Below are 19,209 nucleotides of genomic sequence, written 5' to 3' on the forward strand. Positions count from 1 at the left end.
AATTGAAATACAATTTTGTGTAATTGTAAAATCTAAACTCTAACCACTATTTTATAAACCCAAACCGACATATAAATTTCTTCGATTGTAAAACTAAACCCTAAACCCTAAACCCTAACCACTCTTTTGTAAATCCAAACCGACATATAATTTCGTTTAATTATAAAATCTAAATCCTAAACCCTAACCACTCTTTTGTAAACCCAAACCGACATATAATTTTGTTTCATTATAAAATCTAAACCCTAAACCTTAAACACTCTTTTGTAAACCCAAACCGACATATAATTACGTTTAATTGTAAAATCTAAACCCTAATCACTATTTTGTAAACCCAAACCGACATATAATTTCGTTTAATTGTAAAATCTAAACCCTAATCACTATTTTGTAAACCCAAACCGACATATAATTTCGTTTAGTTGTAAAATCTAAACCCTAATCACTATTTTGTAAACCCAAACCGACATATAATTTCGTTTAATTGTAAAATCTAAACTCAAACCGACATATAATTTTGTTTAATTGTAAAAACTACACTCTAATCATTCCTTTATAAATCAAACCGACATAATTTCCTTATTAAAAAATCTACATAATTTGTTTTCTTAATTTGTTTTGTCTTTTTATTTTAATTTTGATTTTATTTTATAAATATGATATGGTACGGCGTTTTGTTGTATTTTGATTGGTTAATTAATAGGGGGTGAACCCAAGAATTTTTCTAATATCATCCACTAAATTATCACTTATTTGAAGAAAAAAAAAGTTATCACTTATTACAAACATATATATATATATTTTAGTGACAAATATATTTAGTTACTTATTTTAGTAAGAAATTTCAATCAGTTTGTTGTCATCAAAGCGAGCTTAGAATTCTCAAATTAGTTTGTTTTAAATTGATTCACAATTTTTAAGTTATTTATTTTTTTCTTATTATATTTCTCATTTGAAATTTTAAACTTTCAGGTCACAACTCACAACAGGGTTTGATTTCTAAAATTTTGTTTGTTGATTTTTATTTTTCATCAGTTGACAAAAATATGGTCGGTGTACCTTCAGTGAAAAAACACAATTTTAGGTAATAAATAGTAAATCTTTTAAATTTGCCAATGGGCTTTTATTTTTAACTAGGCCCAAGTCTCCAGTCAACTGACAAAAAAAGTCAAAATTTTGTGAGTATATTTCTTTTTAGAAGTTAAAAGAAAAAAAAAAGGATGTGAAGGAGCAGAGAAGACGGATGAAGTTAGGTTGGCCAAAGTCATCGCTACTCTCTCCCTTACCGTTTCTCCTTTTCTTCCGTTTTCCTCTTTTTCTACGAAATTAATTAAACTAATAAATAATGATTTTTTTTTTTTTTTGTAAAATCTAATATGGCTAATCTCATTAACACAACTCAACACTAACCATCTTTACCAAGTTAAAAAAAATGCTAAATATTCAAATATCATATAGAGTCGAATAGGTAAACTATAAGAAGATAAAAAAAAAATAGGTGAAATTTGGGTGGGAGGAGTTTTGTACTTTTTTGCCGCGTGGGTTTAGAGAAAGGATATAAGATACCATTGAATTAATGACACGTGATTTTATTTATCAGATACGACAAAACAAATTTCGAAATTTAAATTGACGAATTAGTTTAAAGTACACATTCACCGTCAATTAACGGAGTTTAGATAATATTATCCGTTAAAAGACAGTGTTAGTTTTCTATAATCTATAAATATCTTCCATCTTCTTCCTCCCTCACTTTGTTCTTCCTTCGTCTTTGCTTTCATTTCTCTCTCTCTCTCTCTCTCGAAGAGTCAAAATTAGGGTTTGGTTTGCTGCAGTATCTTCTCTCTCTCTTTCTCCAGGTAATCTCTCTCTCTCTCTCTCTCTCCTTCTCTTCCTTTGTGTATTTGCTTCTGGAATTTTGTAATATCCTCGGAGAATCTTCATTATTCTACAGTCAGATCTGGTAGCTTCATCTCGCAGCTTACAATTAGGATCTGTCTATGTTTTTGAATCATTTCAAATTTTGGATGTTGTAAAGTAAAGGAATTGATTAGCTTAATTGTGGAGTGATCTACGTCTCTCTCAGATTGTACAACTTTTGGCTATGATGATATTGATGGTTTCTTCGGCTCTATTGGGTTCTGCAGAGTGTTAAAGGTTGTGTGTGTGTGGAGCTTTTCAGGTCACAGAGACACAAAAAAAGATGGAGGTATTTGGAAAATCTCCCATGGTTACATCTGCACCCAATGTTATTTACTTGTCTGCAATTCTGGGTCGCGATTGCGATGGACCCAACCAGGGTCACAAATGTGACTGGAAATGTGAGAATGAGATTGTTTGTGGGAATATGTACCGCTGCAAACTAACTGGCCTGACTCATGTCTGCGACAAGAACTGTAACCAGAGGATTCTCTATGATAACCATAGCTCCTTGTGCCGTGCCAGCGGCTGGGTTTTCCCTCTCTCGTCGGTTGAGGAGCAGGCTGTGAGAGGTGTCCGTAGGAAGCTCGATGCTGAGAGTCATCCTTCTGAGAGCTGTTCGTTTAAGCGTCGTCGTCGTGATGCTCAGTTCCATGCTTCTCCTTTCGAGAGGTCTTTCTCTGCTGTGAGCCCCATCTGCAGCCCAGCTGGAGACGGGATGGAGTTGAGTTAGATCCATGTTGGTCTTCCTCAAAATTTCCTGAGTCTGAGAGGCTCTTTATCTTAAGTAGAATAACTTCCCTTTCTCTTTCTTTTGAACAACTATGGATAAGAGAGACTTTGTGCTATTGCTCCAGCAGGGGGGTTCTAGGCATCCTCCCTGCCTTAAAAAGAGAGCTTTATCTTAGTCTTGTTGAATGTTGAACTCTATGTAGTACTTATGTAGGAGAGACTTTATAATTCTAATGCTTTATTTCTGGATCTTATTGCTGTCGTATTTAGGTGTAATAGAATAGCAACCTTGCTTCTTCTTCTTTGTGATGTTTGATATACATTCTTGTGCATCTTTAGTTTTTGCTTGTGATTGGATACGACATTTAGACAGGCTTTTATTCAGCTATGTATATTGTTTTGGTTACCATGGACTTTTAGCGTCCTATCATTGNTCTGCGACAAGAACTGTAACCAGAGGATTCTCTATGATAACCATAGCTCCTTGTGCCGTGCCAGCGGCTGGGTTTTCCCTCTCTCGTCGGTTGAGGAGCAGGCTGTGAGAGGTGTCCGTAGGAAGCTCGATGCTGAGAGTCATCCTTCTGAGAGCTGTTCGTTTAAGCGTCGTCGTCGTGATGCTCAGTTCCATGCTTCTCCTTTCGAGAGGTCTTTCTCTGCTGTGAGCCCCATCTGCAGCCCAGCTGGAGACGGGATGGAGTTGAGTTAGATCCATGTTGGTCTTCCTCAAAATTTCCTGAGTCTGAGAGGCTCTTTATCTTAAGTAGAATAACTTCCCTTTCTCTTTCTTTTGAACAACTATGGATAAGAGAGACTTTGTGCTATTGCTCCAGCAGGGGGGTTCTAGGCATCCTCCCTGCCTTAAAAAGAGAGCTTTATCTTAGTCTTGTTGAATGTTGAACTCTATGTAGTACTTATGTAGGAGAGACTTTATAATTCTAATGCTTTATTTCTGGATCTTATTGCTGTCGTATTTAGGTGTAATAGAATAGCAACCTTGCTTCTTCTTCTTTGTGATGTTTGATATACATTCTTGTGCATCTTTAGTTTTTGCTTGTGATTGGATACGACATTTAGACAGGCTTTTATTCAGCTATGTATATTGTTTTGGTTACCATGGACTTTTAGCGTCCTATCATTGCGCAGAGCCTGACACACCATGGGTGATTTCTGTAAGTGTGGTGCTACAGGGTTTTACACATTGCTAACCAATTCCTGAATCTACAGGATATTTTTTTATGGTTTGTTATCCTGCGAAATGTCTTTGATTTCGTTCTGATCGAAACCTAATTCTAACAGATTATGTGTTCTATTTAACTTCCCTTGATTGATGTATTTGGGGGTTCTGAAGATGTTTTCTGTTTGTGCAGGTTTCAAATGTTGCAAAATCAGGAGTGTTTAATTGTGTTTCTTTTGTTTACACTGATCTGACTGTTTGATATATTTTGTTTTTTTCTTTTAACCAAAGGAAAAGTCTAACGGATGGATGTTTAAACTCTTACTTTGCAGGTCCTCTTGCGTTTGTGCTCAGCAGGAAGGAGCGCATGGAATAGGTATGAACTACCCAACGAGGATGTGGCAGCCAACTGTGTTCAAAAGATATCAGCTAAACATGGTAATTATGTGACATAAAGTTTACAGAATTGTTACCCTGCGTTTTCTCTTTACTTGTGAGCTCTTATCTTCATGTTTATTATCTTCTGTCATGATGACTACAGACTTTTGTTTGCTTCTCTCTGATGTGGCTGTATCTGAGGTTCTGATATTTGTCCAATATCTATGACCAGGTACAATCTCTTTAGAATGTAAAGTTTCTGATGAAGACAACTTGTTCTTATATCTGGCTCCGATGGAATCTAATCTCTTATTTTGCTCCCACCTAAATCGGAGTCTTGGTAAGTCATTGTGTACATACAACCTCCTCGTATCCTAGCTGTTTGTTGTAGTCTTAGGCTACTACAACCTACAAAATCATCTATTCTGAAGTACATATACAATGATGATCTGAATTGACTCAGATAAAAAAAACACCATGTAGTCTTTATTTAGAATACTATTTCTAGGTTTGCAGCAACTTGAGGGCTTTGTAAAAAATCTTCAATTAAGAATGGGAAAGGTTGCTTCAAATTGTGTTTTCTACGTGGATTTAATGCAATAGTTTAGCTGACAGAAAGGTGTCTAAGGTATTGGATTGTTTCCTGGGATCGTGGAAGATTCTCCTCTGAAGAAGCAAAGTATCAGAGTTTGACTCAGCTGCTACGATAAGATAACGGTATGGGAATATTTCTCCCTAATAACTAATGATAATAACAACCACTAATTTATTTTACTTTTGTTTTTGTTCATTCTTTTCCACTATTCATTATTGAATTTCGTATAAAAATAAAATTTTATTGTAAGGAATATGAATTTTTAAATCATTTAGTACTTTTACCAAAGATGATATTTGGTTACTTATTTCATAACTATACTCATGTCAAGGAACCTGGATCTGAATTAAGCTTTTTACATTAATTTTGTTTGAAAAGGAATTAGTGTAGATTCTCTATCGTGTCATTAGTTTTCTATAATAATCTAATAAACGGATGAAAAGAGGTTGGGGATGTTAGGCAAAGAATTGCCTTGTCGGAGAGGCCAGTTTCCTAAGAGTAATGCTAAACCCTACTTCATTGTCTTACGGCTTGAAGCTCTTGAAAGCAACTTCACCGCTTCAACATTGAATCCTTCTCTCCCTTTACATTTTATTTGTTATAAACCCTGGTCCACGGACCTCCCAGCCAAATCCGTATTTCTAAAAACTTAAATGTAATGGGAAAATCACCAATGGTTCCCATGGCTGTTCTTTTTTATGTTTCTGTACTGTTCTCTGTTTCTTATGCCTCCACGTTTGTTATCACAAATAACTGTCCCTTTACTATATGGCCCGGAACTCTTGCAGGCTCTGGCACCCAGGCACTACCCACGACGGGGTTCAGGCTTGATGTGGGACAGTCTGTTAGGATTCCCTCGACTCTAGGCTGGTCAGGTCGGATATGGGCTAGGACCGGTTGCAACTTTGATGCTAATGGCATGGGAAAATGTATGACTGGAGACTGCGGCGGGAAGCTGGAGTGCGCCGGTAATGGTGCTGCTCCGCCGACATCACTATTTGAGATCACACTTGGTCACGGTTCTGATGACAAAGATTTCTACGATATCAGTCTTGTTGATGGGTATAATCTACCCATAGTTGCTCTCCCAACAGGTGGTGGGCTGGTTGGAGCTTGTAATGCTACAGGATGTGTTGCGGATGTCAACAATAGCTGTCCAAAGGAACTTCAAGTGATGGGAGAGGAAGAAGAACAGAGAGGAGGAGTTGTTGCATGCAAGAGCGCTTGTGAGGCCTTTGGGTTGGACCAGTACTGTTGCAGCGGTCAGTTTGCTAACCCGACCGCATGCCGACCATCTATGTACTCTTCCATCTTCAAGAGAGCCTGTCCCAGAGCTTATAGCTATGCCTTTGATGATGGAACCAGTACTTTCACTTGCAAGGCTTCTGAATATGCCATTATCTTCTGCCCTGGCAGGTATGAACTCATATGCTTTTCCACTTTTCAGTTTGTTACAATGCTCTCTGCAACTTTTCAAAAAAGTATTTGCAGTTTCTGATTGATTATTATCCCCATTCAGGGTTAAAAGACCAGACAGCCAGAGCTCGGATCCTCCCAGCCCGCCCCAGAATCAGTTTGGGCAACCTATGGCTCCTCCACCTCAGAATTCGTACGGTCAACCTATGGCTCCACCAACATATGGTCAACCAATGGCTCCTCCCACTCAGAATCAATACAATCAACCTGTGGTGGCTCCACCGACTCAAAATCAGTACAGTCCACCTGTCGCGCCTCTCACTCAGAACCCACCTGGACCAAACGAGGAAATAATGGCTCCCCCACCTCAGAATCAAAATGGGAATGGGCAGCTCATGCCTCCTCCCACAGTGAACCAAGTTCCAAACGACCAGTATATGAATCCCCCAATTGAGGATCAGAGTCAAAGAGAGACTCAATCCTCATCCGATATACTTCGACCTTTCCCAGTCTTGTTGCTTCTTGGTTTCAGTCTAACTGCTTTGAGGCAATCAGGCATGACATGAATCGTCATCATTCTTCTTTTTTTTTTAATGAGAAACTGATACATAACTCATAGATTCTGAGCTTTATTATTCAAATAGATTGCCTTAAATTGTCTAAATTGGCTTCACCTCATACATGTAAAACTACTCTATTTGATGTATATAATGTTATATCAACTAAACAAATGAATTGTCACTTTAAAAAAAAAAGTGGGAGAAATCAAAATCACAACTCATTTCTTAGTTTTAGTCTTCATAGGAGCAGAAGTTTTAGCCTTTTTTGCTGGTGTCTGCTTCTCTTTAGATGGTCTTCCTCTCTTTTTTCCTAAAACCTGCAAAGATTCCACATGAAACATATACTCTTTTACTGTTAAGGGATTTTATATCGATTTCAAAGGAGGATATTCTGAGTTTTGTCATCGTACAGTTTCGCCTTTTGCTTTGGCTTTGGTTTTAGCTTTTGTGTTGGTTTCTTCCTCTGCTCCTCCACTTTGATCAGCGGGCTTTGAAGCATTCTGGGTGTTTTTGTTATTCTCATCATCTGATTCGAATGAAAATCCCTCCAGTGTGCCTAAAATGGGTTTGTAAAATTAGCCAGAGAAGCAATCATTTTCGTAAAATCAGTTTACTAAATGGAGAATATTGCTACAAGAAGACAAGGTAGCAATAATATCTTTACGCTCTAAACAGAGAAAGAGAAATAGAGCTGACCTTCCACCATTGTTTCTGCCTCGTACACATTAGATTGTGGTGTCAGCTGTATAAAGTCATTCATAATAGCTTCAATCTGACAAGGAAACATATAATCCAAAACTTAGGCTATCGTTCCAATTTATGTTTTAGTTTCTCAACCAGCTTCTAAGTTTTAGCTTAGCAAAAGTTTAGAGTACACAGAGTCGAAATCTATGAGCAAGAATATAAAAAACTTAGGATGGTTGTAACTAAAGTAACACGATAGAAATTACCAACCTTTGCCTCTGTCTGACCTACGTTAACCTGAAATACAAGATCACTGGTCAATAATTGTATACCACAAAGTGCCCTTGCAATTTAAAAAGGTAGAAAGAAATAAAAAAACGTACTACACAAAATGTTCTGGATGGAATGATTGTTGATTTATATATGGTTCCTGAAACATGAAACGACAAAGTGTTACTAAAGGGACTCCAGTCTGTTACCTGTTACTTCTAACCGCATCAGCTTTTTTACATTCAATAGACATAGCTGTTCTGCTACATGTTATGCTTATAAAAAGAGAACCATTTTTGGAGTTTTTATGGGAGAAATCAAAAACAAAAAGCAGAGAGAGAGAGAGAGAGAGAGAGAGAGAGAGAGAGAGAGAGAGAGAGTGAAGCCAGTTTTATGTAAATTTGAGGGAACATGCCTTTTAAGTCCATGTACATGTCCCCGGTTGTGTCTGAAACAACCACGCGTCCAACAGCCCCCATGTCTCCACTCAAATCTATCGAGTCACCTTCACATTCAACGAGTACCTGTGAATATAGTTCATTGTTTTTATCAGCTTTAAAAAAATAAGACTCTAAAAACTGATGCAGTTCTGGCCTTTCCAAAACATAAGTGTCACCAGCTTCCATAACAATGATATAAAAACGTAGAGTGTAAAACCATCTGCAAGGAAATATATTTATATTACCTTTGTACGATTCACCTTCTCAGAGAGTACCAAAGGTAATCTTGAACTTGAACCCTGGAATTTGTAAATCTGATCATAAGGAAGAACCAACCAGAGAAGAAACAACAATAATGGTCCTAGCACAAGGTCCTTACAGAAGGCTTGATATTCTTATCCGTTGTTACTTCCTCGGGTATTATGGCATCTATATCGGTATCTTTATCTGCATGAGAAAGGGACCATTACATTGCTTTAGAAGAATCCTAGTTTCACAAAACTTTGATACAATTCTTACCTTCACTTTTCAGAATTTCTTCTTGTGCACTATTTTCAATCTTGGGTGTCTTGCGACTACTTTTTGGCTTTGTTTTTGGAGATTTTTCCTTTGGAGCTTTCTTAGGTACAGGTTCTCCCTCTTTAGCTTCATGAACAAAATCCTCGTCCTTGTCAGTTGGCACCGCCACTTCCTGCTTTATAGGACTACTGGAGGATGGTTCAGAATCAGATGAGAGAAGCCACACAGAATCATTTTCTCCCTGCTAAAGAGAATAATAAACAGTGTAATCATGAGTTCTCAACACCATACCAACTTAAGAATTTAGCACTTTTACACCCCTTGAATATCATAATTCGCTAATTAAAAAGATCCACGCAAACTACAAACCCTTTACTAAGACAGATGGAGTGCGGATAAGAGATCGCCAACTAATTTCATCATCGTTCATATAACCGAAAGCTACTCTAGAGGAAGTTTATAACTAGTATATTACACAATCATGATAATACAATTCATTTACCAAACAGACACATCCTAACAAGAAAATTCTCGAATCACAACAACTACCCAGTACAGCAAGTAGAGGCATGGAGACAGTATCCAAAAGTAACTTACTTGAGCATCCTTATGCTTGCTAGAGAAATTTTCACCTTCAACTTTGTTTCCATTCTGCTTCCCTGCAAATGGATCTCCGATCAAAAGCATCCTTTTAAGAGCTCAACAGATAAACAATACTCCATATATACTCCATACCCGTAATGTTTTGTTTCTAAAATCTCAAGAGCAAAAAAAGATAACACAGTTTTTGTGCATCACCATCCGTTACCTTCAACGTTGAGACTATCATCTGCTTTCTTTTTCCTAGAAAACACTTGCTCGATACTCACTTGCTTCGTCACAACTTTCGTTTTGGATTTCTTCCTAGACGAAGAAGACTCCACGGATTCTTTCTCAAGAATCACGGTGTCATCACAGTCATTAGGCACAAGAAGAGACGAAACGACTTCAGATTCCCTATAAGGACTATCATCTGGAGATGATTTAGACAATGATGATGATAATGACAATGATGTAATTTTAGGTGCCTGCGTAACAAAATCATTCCAATTTTTCAATTTTGATACTGTAAAATACCCAAAACCAATCATTCAAATTAGAAAATCAGATTGAATCTGAAAACCTCGTATGAGCGAAGCCAATCGGGAGATCCCTCTCTGGAGCTGCTGCTCATAATTTTCACTTCTTCCCAACTTCAATCTCAACTCAGTTAGCTCCTAGATACAGGTAATACAATGCAAATCAAAAACCCTAAAAGAGACCTTAAAAGCCATAGATTCGAGTGAAGTGTTCATGAAATCGAAGCTTACCTGAAGAAGAAAACGAAATTGAGTGATCAGCGAATCTAATAACTAGGTTGAAATCCGGCGACGAGATCTATTAAAAGGAATCTGAAATGACTGAGAGAAGAAGCAAAGGTTTCGCCGGCGGCGAGATTGAAGCTGTGTGTGTGAAAGACGCGGGAAGAAGAAGATTAGGCACAAACTGCTTGTTAGCGTTTTACGGGTTGAAACAAAAAGCCCAATGGGTCTAAAGATTGGTATGATGGGCCTTGCTTGTACTGTAGTCGCCAACAATGACGGTTACTAACTGATTCATTAAAATCATATTCCTAATCGTCGTCATAAATAGAGATGTCGCTCTATTTTTGTTTAGTGATGTTTGATGTGACGCGACAGTCAGCGTTTTCAATTTCTGTTTTAAGACAAAAGAGAACAAAAATTTTAAACAGCAGGAGGATAATTTTTGTTCAACCATTGTGTTACTATAGATTTTTTCTTGCGAAAATGTGAATTTATAATGTATATATATAGAATGTTAATGTATTATTATAAATTTTAAAGACTTTGTTACAGTTTTTTCAACACAATTTTAACGATTTATTTATTTTTTTCTTTCTAATCGTTTAGAAATTTACCGCTATTAACTTATTGGGCCAATAAGCTAATCAAATGGGCTTATCAAGGCCCAATAAGGTATTGTAGACGGAAACGGCAAAAGGAGGGAGATAAGGAGAAGGGAGAAGGACGAAAAGTGTGACCAAAAAAACAAAAAAAATGGGGAAAGACGGAGGAGACAAGAAACGAGAAACAATGGCGGTGATGAGCTTAATGAAGGATCAACAGAATCCAATTCAACAGTTCCAAGTCAAATTCAAGGAGATTGAGACTGGTGTCAAGTCATGGTTGTCAAAACAGAAGTTACCTGTGGAAGCTGCCGTGGTCACCGCCATGGGTGGTGTTCAGGGAGCTTTTATCGGTGGTCTTATGGGTACTCTATCTCCTGAAATGCCTCAGGCTGGTGGTGTTGACCCTCAAGCTATGGCTTCGTTAAAGCAAACCCAGGTTTTTAAAACCTTTCTATTAAACCCTAATTTGGTTTTTATGTCACTTTATTGCTTTTTTTTTGAAGGTTTCTAATTTGATGTTGTGGAATTTGTTGTAGGCTCTTGTTGGTGGACCTTTGGTTCAAGCTCGGAACTTTGCTGCTATAACTGGTGTTAATGCTGGTATTGCTTGTGTTATGAAACGGATTCGAGGCAAGGAGGATTTGGAATCTGCGTAAGTTTTTTATTTTGGTGTTTTGAGAATTGATGCTGAATCTTAAATGTGTTTATAAATGAAGCAACATAAACCCAAATCTTTGATGTGTGGTGATTCAAAGTGGCTTATTTGTTTTTTTTTTTGTTTNTTTTTTTTTTTTTTTTTTTTTTTTTTTTTTTTTTTTTTTTTTTTTTTTTTTTTTTTTTTTTTTTTTATCAAAACTTGATGGAAGTGGAAAGAGTCATGATTTTTAATTGTGCAGTGTGGCCGCAGCATTTGGATCTGGAGTTGCATATTCTCTGGTGAGCTCAGGATTACAAGGACAGCCTATGAATGCTATCACCACTGCCGCTGGTTTCGCTCTTTTTCAAGGAGTATTTTTCAAGGTGAGTGATCATATGATATCTATAGGATAGTAGGAGATAATACTCTTCTTGAAACTAGGTAGGCATGTTATTAATCATCAGTTTCTATTCTCTTGTTTTTCGGTTTTGTTCAGTTGGGTGAAAGGTTCACTAAACCAAGCGTTGAAGATCCATATTACAATCAGGGCAGATCTATGTTGTTGAAACTGGGTCTAGAGAAGTATGAGCAAAACTTCAAGAAGGGTTTATTAGCAGACCCAACTTTGCCATTGCTCACTGATAGGTACTGTTCTGTTTTGAGCTCCTGAGATTTCGTTTCTTTATCAACTTAACAAAACAAAAGTGTCTTATACTGAAATCTTATGCCATCTAAACTCTGTTTCGTGTGTCTAGTGCGCTAAAAGACGCGAGCATCCCGCCTGGACCAAGGCTACTGATACTTGATCACATCCAAAGGTTTGAATATAACTTCTCTATCTATTTCAGTGACATGATTATGTGCAATAACAAATAAGTGAAGTGAATTGATATTGGTGATTATGCAGGGACCCTGAGCTGAAGGGCAAACGGGGTCGTGGTTGAGACTTGAGAGCCTCTGTGTGTGTCTTTGTCTTTGTAAGATGTTATAAGGATCTCAAGCACTATTATTATTATTATTATTATTGGCTGATGTTGCTAGCAATAAACTTTGATTTCTCCTATCGTCTTACGAGCTTTATGTTTGATTCAGTTACTAATTTATCATGTTAGATTTCTTTGAAACGAAACTATATAAAGTCGCAACATATCTTCAAATGATTCTTGATCTTAACCAACATATCTTCAAATGATTCTTGATCTTAACTAGCCCTTGATTTGTGCTGAAATTGAAGTGTAGTACCAATCTGTATCTTCCCATGTGTTTTTGTAATTAACGCTTTTCAAATATTTTTACCAAGTAAATTAATAGTCTCAATAGCAAAGAAAATGAAATCCACATCTGATTTATCTATGAACCTAGAAATGGTTGAAAGGGACAATCCAATAAAAACTCTTAATCAAGCAGAAATGTGATTATTTAAAGCCAAACTCTAACTTTAAACAGTCATGTTAGTAGTTATTTTAATTTAACAGAAACCTAAGGTCCTAAACACATGGATTTTGAGTTTTTAACAGATTTGTCGATAGGTTTTGGAAACCCAACATTTGTGTGGTTAACAGAATTCCTATACAACTTTGAACTTTGCATCATCTTTCTTACTTCATTTATGGATTACGAAAGATGCAATATATGATTTTGGAACTTTGGTGTTTTTTGGTAAAATATGATTTTGGAACTTAAGAAATAAAAAATTGATGTTGGAACGTGGAAGCATTTGTTAAGAAACTTATTATTTTGCTCATGTTGAATCTCGTGTTACTTAAATTATAGCTAGTTTTAGTGTAATGAACCTCCTTTGTACTTCTTTTATTCACATATCCTTGTGCTTAATGACTAATATGTTAATCAACATACCTTCACTAGAATACTACGCAAAAGTCACCTAATAAACCATATAAAATGTTATTTTCGTCGGTGGCTCGTGAGTGGTCATTGTGTTTTAAAGAGAAAAGAAAGAAAAAATTTGTAGTGTACTTGGCTTTAAAAATGAATCATATATTCTTAATTGCATATGCTTTCCCTTATATTAATTCAACTAGGATATATCCCGTGCTTAAAGCACGGGTCAACATTTTTAAAAAAATTTATAATATAATAATAAAAATTATTGTTTTTTTTTAAAATTATTTTGTTTGAGATAATATTTATTTTTAATTGTTATGTAAATCTATTAGTCTATATGAATACTAATTATTTTAGAATATTATAATATTTTCTTTTTGACGTATTATTACAGTTTTATATTGTTTATTTGTTGTATTTGCATCATATTTTGTGAAATATAAAATAGTAATTTTAATATTATAATTATGAGTAAATAAAAATTATTAATTTATATAAATTTAGTTTTACCAACCCGCCAATGTGGAAATTAAAACACACATTTTCATACATTTAGTAATATATCTTCGTTTAAAAAAATTCAAATCACAACATATGCAGAAAATATGCATTTTATTAATTATAAGTATTATATGAAAGTTCTAAACAATTTGTAAATAAAATAAAATAAAGATGATAGGAGAATCATAATTTGAAATCTTAACAAAATCTTCGAATTTAGTTATTAAAAATAATTGTATTGTATACTTGGATATAAAATCTTAGTTTTTAAAATTCGGATTGGTTTATATATTTTAAAAAAAATAACTAGTATTTTCGTCCATAATTTATTAGAGAGAGAAAATATTTTTTTAGATTTTTTTAGATTTTTTAATATTTGATATGTGAATGTTTATTATTTTTAATTTAATTATATTTATTTAAATTAGTTAATTAAGCTTAACTATTTTTTTCTAATGGCAATTGAATGTATTTACACATTTTAAGGTTAGTTTCATATTTGTACTTCTCAATTAATATAGTAGGATTCATGACGTTTTCTTTATAACGTTGGTTCAAACAGGTTAACGTATACATTTCAAGAAAAACATAAACCAGATAAACAAACCGCAGTAGTTTCACATATTTGAGTTGTTGAGACAATGACCATCCTAAATTATCTATAAAACTAACCGATTGCGTTTCACCATTCAAAACTTTCGGATGTAGTTAGAAAATAGGATTGTTTATTTGCTATTTTATATGTGTTAGGTATCACATCGACATCTAAAAACAATTGATATAAACACATATTTATGAAAATGACTCGCATTGAAGGCATGTAGATGCGAGGTCATATGTCATATATATATGGGACTTTTTCATTTTCCCCACGAAATAGCATCATATATATCCTCTCTTTTGGGTTCAGCACTTCAGCTTTCCAAATTTTTCTGGTAAAGATCACATTAATTTCACCAATAGGTCGCCGAATCTTTTGAATAACGACACACTGTTTTTCAAGATAAGAAAAAAGCTTCAAAGTTCACTGTCAAGCTCCCTTTTTACAAAAAAAATAATAATGCATATTTTTTTCTTCTTTATATGCAATAGTGCAATTTTAATATTTAGAATTAAAAGGTCCAAGTTGATTAAAACAAAAAAATAAAGGATTTGGAACAAATTTGGTTAGCTTAGATCAGCTGATCAGGTCAGGTAATATGGTATGTAGAAACTAGTTTTACTCCGAAACAGACCCTTTTTATAATTTGTGTTATCAACTAGACATAAGTGCGCATGCAATTGAAATTTTTTAGAAACTAGATATGTTAATCAAACCCGTTATTAATATGTTCACTAACATTGGATCAGTAAATTCGTTTTCATTCTTCTCCTAGAAAACAAACCATGTATTACTACTATATGCTTTTCTTGCACTAAACTTTTTTTTTTTTTTTTGAATCTAATATTAAATTATATTCAAAAGAAAAATAAAACTGTTTTACAACTTGTGCAACTTTGTTTGAGAATACAAGTTATTGAAAAGCGAATAAACCTTCACCCTTCACCCTAAACAACGAGATTGTAACCAAATCGGGAACACCTCATCGTACCGCTGATCGCCTAAGTGTCCAATAGCTAGAAGTTGATCTTTAACTTGTCGATCAAGCCACTCTATCAATGCTGATGCAGGCTTTGGCGCATCATCATGGCGATGCCCATTCCTTTTCCTCCAAATCGTGTATGTGGCAGCTTGAAACACATACCGAATAAGGAACCCCTCCACCAGTGGAATGTGAGGATTTGATAGATACTCAAGTAGAATAGACCAGTCGGTAGTGTATTGTGCCTTTAGCAGACCTTTGGCAAGAGCTGACCATACTGCAGAGGCATAGTTACACGCAAAAAACAAGTGATCCCTTGTTTCCATGGCTACAAAGACCACTGTTGCACTAAACTTCATCAGGCCTACAAAGACCAAACGGTCCAAAACCACTGTTGCAATGCCATAGAAAATTAGCAATGGAGGCCAAATCCTTCATAGATGCAGGAATAGTCCCAACGAAATCTCAAAAAGCGAAATCCTTCTCTTTTTTTTTGTAAATATTTTTTTAGCAAACTAGCTATTTTAGTTATGCTATATATTCTTACAATTTTATTGAGTATGAAAAAAAATGAGAAAGAAAAGCAAATGATTTCTTAATTGCTTTCAAAATCTTAATGAAATTTAGAGGTCTTTAATTTAATTTTTTTTTGAATGTTTTTAAACAAGAAGTAATATTCTAACATCATTTGCTTTAGCTTTAAAAACTTCTTCATCCATCACCTTTTTCAGACAACATAAATGTGTTTTAGTTTTAGCATTGAATATTTGGTATTGCTAGACATTCGACTAATGGATGAGCAAGCAACAACAATATATTGAGTGTACGAAGGAATTTCGAGTTTTTAACAAAAAAGAAAAAAAAAACTATACATGATGGCATTGATATGAACCAATTGGAGGATACATCATGCATCCAACAATCTAAGAACCTATCCTTTACACAAATATCTATCTCTGTCTACGGTGAGCCGGAGTCCGAGTCGGAAGAAAGACGAGAGAGCTCGTTCATGAGCAAAATGATGCGAGAGTGGTAATCACGAGCCTGGTCTAAAGATTCTGCTTCAAGCTCAGCCAGCTGTGAGCAAAGATGCTCCTCCGCCTCTTCTGCCACCTGCGTCCGCTTCCAAAGCTGCAACATCTCTTTCTTCATCTCCTCCACTTCCTTTTCCATCTCCCCGTTCTTTCGTCGTAGCTCCTCCACCTCCGAAACCGCCATCTTCACGTAGTTTCCTCCTTTCCCCATTATTATTATTTTTTGTATCTTTGAGTTTTTCTTAGTTTTTTTTGCTTGTTGTTCTTCTTCTTTTGGTAATTTATTGTTCCTTATATAGGCGTCTCTGCGACCGGGCTTTGGGTGGGTACATGTCTAGGTTCATTGGTATCTCTTGTTTTTGGTTCTTATTTATCGTTTGTTATTTCCGTCCTCTAGAACATATTTAAAAAATAAATTTTCCCGATATACACGTTGGATCAGTAATAGATTGTGATTTGTTTTATTTACCGTTTGTAGATTTACGTAGGAACTTTTAAAACGTTTGACCAATTTTTTTACGGTGGCTATATTACTATTGAATCTATTGTAGGCATTAATGATTGGAAGGCCCGTAAAATGTATTATTTTTGATCATTGTGTGTTGAAGAAAGATGCAAATTGTTCTCTAAAGATTTTTGGAAGCATTTGTAAGTGTAAAGAATATTAAACTTGAAGCACATTATATTGTAGTATTTGCTCATATTTTATATCTAGCTTTTGTTATGCTTTATAGTTTAGGGCATCTCCAATGGTCCTCTATATATGCCTGAATAGTTCTCTATTCTCACAGAGGTCAAAAAAAAAAAGTCCTCTATTCTCACCTCTAAAATAGAGATTGGTATTGTTTTCTCTATATATAGAGGAATCCTATTTTTTTTTTTACAAAGGTTCCTCTATAAATAGAAGAAAAAATAGTATTCTCTATTGTAGAGATGAGAATAGAGTACCATTGGAGTAAAACTCATCTCTATTATAGAGTTTTTCTATTTTAGAGGAAAAAATAGGAAAAACTATTGGAGATGATTTAGAGTAACGAATCTCCTTGTATTTTTTATTTTCATATTTTCTTGTGCTTACTGACTATGTTAATGAAATTATCTTCGTACACGAATAATACTCCGAAGATAACGTAATAAATCATATAAAAAATGTCATTGACGGTGGGTCGTTAGTGGTCATTGTGTTTTCAAGAGAAAAAAAAACAAAGAAAGAAAAACTTGTAGTACGTTTTGGATTTAACAATGAATTGAATAGATTATGCTTCTCCATGTGTATTCATGACGTTCTCTACCTTTTTTTTTCTTTTGTTAAAGAGTACAATTAAAAACGTATATATTACAGCTATGACTCGAATTCATACAGTTTTTAGAGAGTGAAAGGGAGAAGATTAAACATACATACATATTTCATATTTGGTTACACAAGAAGTTGTACACGTTATACCACCTACGACCGACGGTAGAACATCATCAATCAAAAGACACAGTTTGGCATATATATATCTTAGTTATTTAAACAATAACCATCCTAAATTCCTAAAGAGACTTATTGCGTTTCACCATTCAAAACTTTACTTGTGTAGTTTAAAAACTGGAATGTTTGTATTCTATTTTGTTTATGTTAGGTATATATCACATCGACATCTAAACCAATCGATATAAACACATATCTATGGAAATAACTCGATGGCATGTGATGTGAGGCCATATATCTTATTTTTGGATCTCTTTATTCGCCTACCAAATAACATATACTTCTCTTTAGGGTTTAGATTTCCAAATATTCAGGTAAGTATCACATGAGCTGGCTCCGCCATCCCGTAGGTCGCCGAATCTTTTGAATAAAGACACATTTTTGTCTGAGATAAGAAGAGAAACAAAAAAAAAGCTTATCGTGACAAGCTCCTTTACATAAGAGTGTTTCAAAATAAATAAATAGCATATATTTAGTTTTTTTTTTTTAATTCGCAATAATTTTATATTTGTAGAATTAAAGGGTCGTCTTGGATAAAGAGGATCTGGACCAGACTTGTTTGCTCATTCTCAGGTCAGGTTACCTTGTCTCTGGTACGTCAGAAACTAAGCGTTGTTCTCTGCTTCTACTATCTGTTGCAATTCCACTCAGGTCAACGACTCAATGGAACTATAAACTCCTTCAGAGACACACGGATTAAATATAGTCTACAAAAACCCCAAAAAAAAAACTTGTAGTCTTAAACAACTTTCTAAAGTAGTCTTAAAATATCTTCTAAACAACATTCGATTTATCTGCCGTAGTTGTGATTTTCGGGTTGCTCTCACAAGACGCGGAAGATGTATGTGATATATCGAGGACTTTGAGCTATCTACCGTTGACGGTTCAGTCTTGGAGGTCTAGTGAAATGCTTCTTGTGATAATAGTCTTTTGCATTAGGCTTGCGGTCTACCTTCATCTCCACCATCAAATCCAGAAAGAACAATTAAAAATCATCATCGTTTCATCTAACTCATTTAAATAGTTTCATCACTTCGATTGAGTGGATTGACGGAATTGTAATTATGAATTATATTTCATGATTTTTTTTTTTTAATTTGCAATGGGACCATTTCTATAGGTTTATAATCCATCAGTTGTAAACCTAAATCGTTTTCATTTTATAGGAAATATTTACATTCTTAGCAAAAAAAAAAACTAGATTCGATTTATACAAACCGAAAATTAAATACGTTTCAACTTTTTTTTTTGATTTCTATAGAAATCTCGAAGAGATTCACTTTCGATATAACAAAACAAAACTCTACATATTGGAGGATACATCCAACAATCTAAACAAGAATAGACTAAAGAAGAACCTATCTACATGTGCTGTTCTACGGTGAGGCGGAGGCTGAGTCGGAAGAGAGACGAGAAAGCTCGTTCATGAGAAAGATGATGCGAGAGTGGTAATCACGAGCCTGGTCTAAAGATTCAGCTTCAAGCTCGGCTAGCTGAGA

At 35.0% G+C, this 19,209-nt stretch overlaps 5 protein-coding genes across 14 annotated transcripts in view; 3 read left to right on the forward strand and 2 right to left on the reverse strand.

Moving 5' to 3' along the window:
* Window positions 1,757-3,609, forward strand: LOC104706779. Of its 3 annotated transcripts, none has more exons than XM_010422999.1 (2): window positions 1,757-1,859; window positions 2,148-2,906. In XM_010422999.1, the coding sequence occupies exon 2, from the start codon at window positions 2,204-2,206 to the stop codon at window positions 2,651-2,653; it is 450 nt and encodes a 149-aa protein (XP_010421301.1). In that variant the 5' UTR covers window positions 1,757-1,859; window positions 2,148-2,203; the 3' UTR covers window positions 2,654-2,906. The 3 variants fall into 3 exon arrangements, with proteins under 3 accessions (XP_010421301.1, XP_010421302.1, XP_019083934.1); XM_010423000.1 differs by having other exon boundaries at window positions 1,793-1,859; window positions 2,183-2,906; XM_019228389.1 differs by lacking the exon at window positions 1,757-1,859 and adding an exon at window positions 3,112-3,609 and having other exon boundaries at window positions 1,880-2,406.
* Window positions 1,818-6,946, forward strand: LOC104706777 (pathogenesis-related protein 5-like). Of its 6 annotated transcripts, none has more exons than XM_010422992.2 (5): window positions 1,818-1,859; window positions 4,159-4,264; window positions 4,437-4,921; window positions 5,588-6,215; window positions 6,319-6,946. In XM_010422992.2, the coding sequence occupies exons 4-5, from the start codon at window positions 5,719-5,721 to the stop codon at window positions 6,779-6,781; spliced, it is 960 nt and encodes a 319-aa protein (XP_010421294.1). In that variant the 5' UTR covers window positions 1,818-1,859; window positions 4,159-4,264; window positions 4,437-4,921; window positions 5,588-5,718; the 3' UTR covers window positions 6,782-6,946. The 6 variants fall into 6 exon arrangements, with proteins under 6 accessions (XP_010421294.1, XP_010421298.1, XP_010421297.1 ...); XM_010422996.1 differs by lacking the exon at window positions 1,818-1,859 and having other exon boundaries at window positions 4,107-4,264; window positions 4,437-4,544; window positions 4,808-4,921; XM_010422995.1 differs by lacking the exon at window positions 1,818-1,859 and having other exon boundaries at window positions 4,107-4,264; window positions 4,437-4,544; window positions 4,813-4,921.
* LOC104706776 (DNA-binding protein BIN4-like) lies at window positions 6,798-10,207 on the reverse strand. 2 transcript variants are annotated; one of them, XM_010422989.2, is made up of 13 exons: window positions 10,038-10,207; window positions 9,851-9,944; window positions 9,497-9,755; window positions 9,286-9,347; window positions 8,689-8,929; window positions 8,549-8,616; window positions 8,415-8,468; window positions 8,145-8,253; window positions 7,843-7,889; window positions 7,730-7,756; window positions 7,472-7,547; window positions 7,186-7,331; window positions 6,798-7,092 (listed from the first exon to the last, which is right to left on the reverse strand). In XM_010422989.2, the coding sequence occupies exons 2-13, from the start codon at window positions 9,899-9,901 to the stop codon at window positions 6,994-6,996; spliced, it is 1,239 nt and encodes a 412-aa protein (XP_010421291.1). In that variant the 5' UTR covers window positions 9,902-9,944; window positions 10,038-10,207; the 3' UTR covers window positions 6,798-6,993. The 2 variants fall into 2 exon arrangements, with proteins under 2 accessions (XP_010421291.1, XP_010421290.1); XM_010422988.2 differs by having other exon boundaries at window positions 8,689-8,932.
* Window positions 10,740-19,209, forward strand: part of LOC104706780 — a 9,980-nt gene continuing 1,510 nt past the window's right edge. Inside the window, exons 1-6 of one of the 2 annotated variants that reach the window (XM_010423002.2) lie at window positions 10,742-11,072; window positions 11,173-11,288; window positions 11,533-11,656; window positions 11,770-11,918; window positions 12,029-12,091; window positions 12,181-12,344. In XM_010423002.2, coding sequence (XP_010421304.1) covers window positions 10,785-11,072; window positions 11,173-11,288; window positions 11,533-11,656; window positions 11,770-11,918; window positions 12,029-12,091; window positions 12,181-12,217 — 777 coding nt within the window. In that variant the 5' untranslated portion in view covers window positions 10,742-10,784 and the 3' untranslated portion in view covers window positions 12,218-12,344. Of the gene's footprint in view, window positions 11,073-11,172; window positions 11,289-11,532; window positions 11,657-11,769; window positions 11,919-12,028; window positions 12,092-12,180; window positions 12,345-19,209 lie in introns of those variants that run through there. The other variant, XM_019228390.1, reaches the window with a different exon arrangement.
* LOC109125853 lies at window positions 15,942-16,618 on the reverse strand. Its single transcript, XM_019228394.1, has one exon. It carries the CDS (start codon window positions 16,445-16,447, stop codon window positions 16,163-16,165), a length of 285 nt encoding a protein of 94 aa, XP_019083939.1. The 5' UTR covers window positions 16,448-16,618; the 3' UTR covers window positions 15,942-16,162.

Source organism: Camelina sativa, chromosome 8 (genome assembly GCF_000633955.1).
Source record: "Camelina sativa cultivar DH55 chromosome 8, Cs, whole genome shotgun sequence".
NCBI lineage: Eukaryota > Viridiplantae > Streptophyta > Magnoliopsida > Brassicales > Brassicaceae > Camelina > Camelina sativa.

Coding starts and splice junctions, on each gene's coding strand:
- LOC104706779 (XM_010422999.1), top strand. CDS start 2,204: ATGGAGGTATTTGGAAAATCTCCCATGGTTACATCTGCACCCAATGTT.
- LOC104706776 (XM_010422988.2), bottom strand. CDS start 9,901: ATGAGCAGCAGCTCCAGAGAGGGATCTCCCGATTGGCTTCGCTCATAC. Junction 8,469..8,548: donor ATAAGAATATCAAGCCTTCT/GTAAGGACCTTG, acceptor TACAAATTCCAG/GGTTCAAGTTCAAGATTACC. Junction 7,093..7,185: donor CCAAAGCAAAAGGCGAAACT/GTACGATGACAA, acceptor GAATCTTTGCAG/GTTTTAGGAAAAAAGAGAGG.
- LOC104706777 (XM_010422990.2), top strand. CDS start 5,458: ATGGGAAAATCACCAATGGTTCCCATGGCTGTTCTTTTTTATGTTTCT. Junction 6,216..6,318: donor ATTATCTTCTGCCCTGGCAG/GTATGAACTCAT, acceptor ATCCCCATTCAG/GGTTAAAAGACCAGACAGCC.
- LOC109125853 (XM_019228394.1), bottom strand. CDS start 16,447: ATGGGGAAAGGAGGAAACTACGTGAAGATGGCGGTTTCGGAGGTGGAG.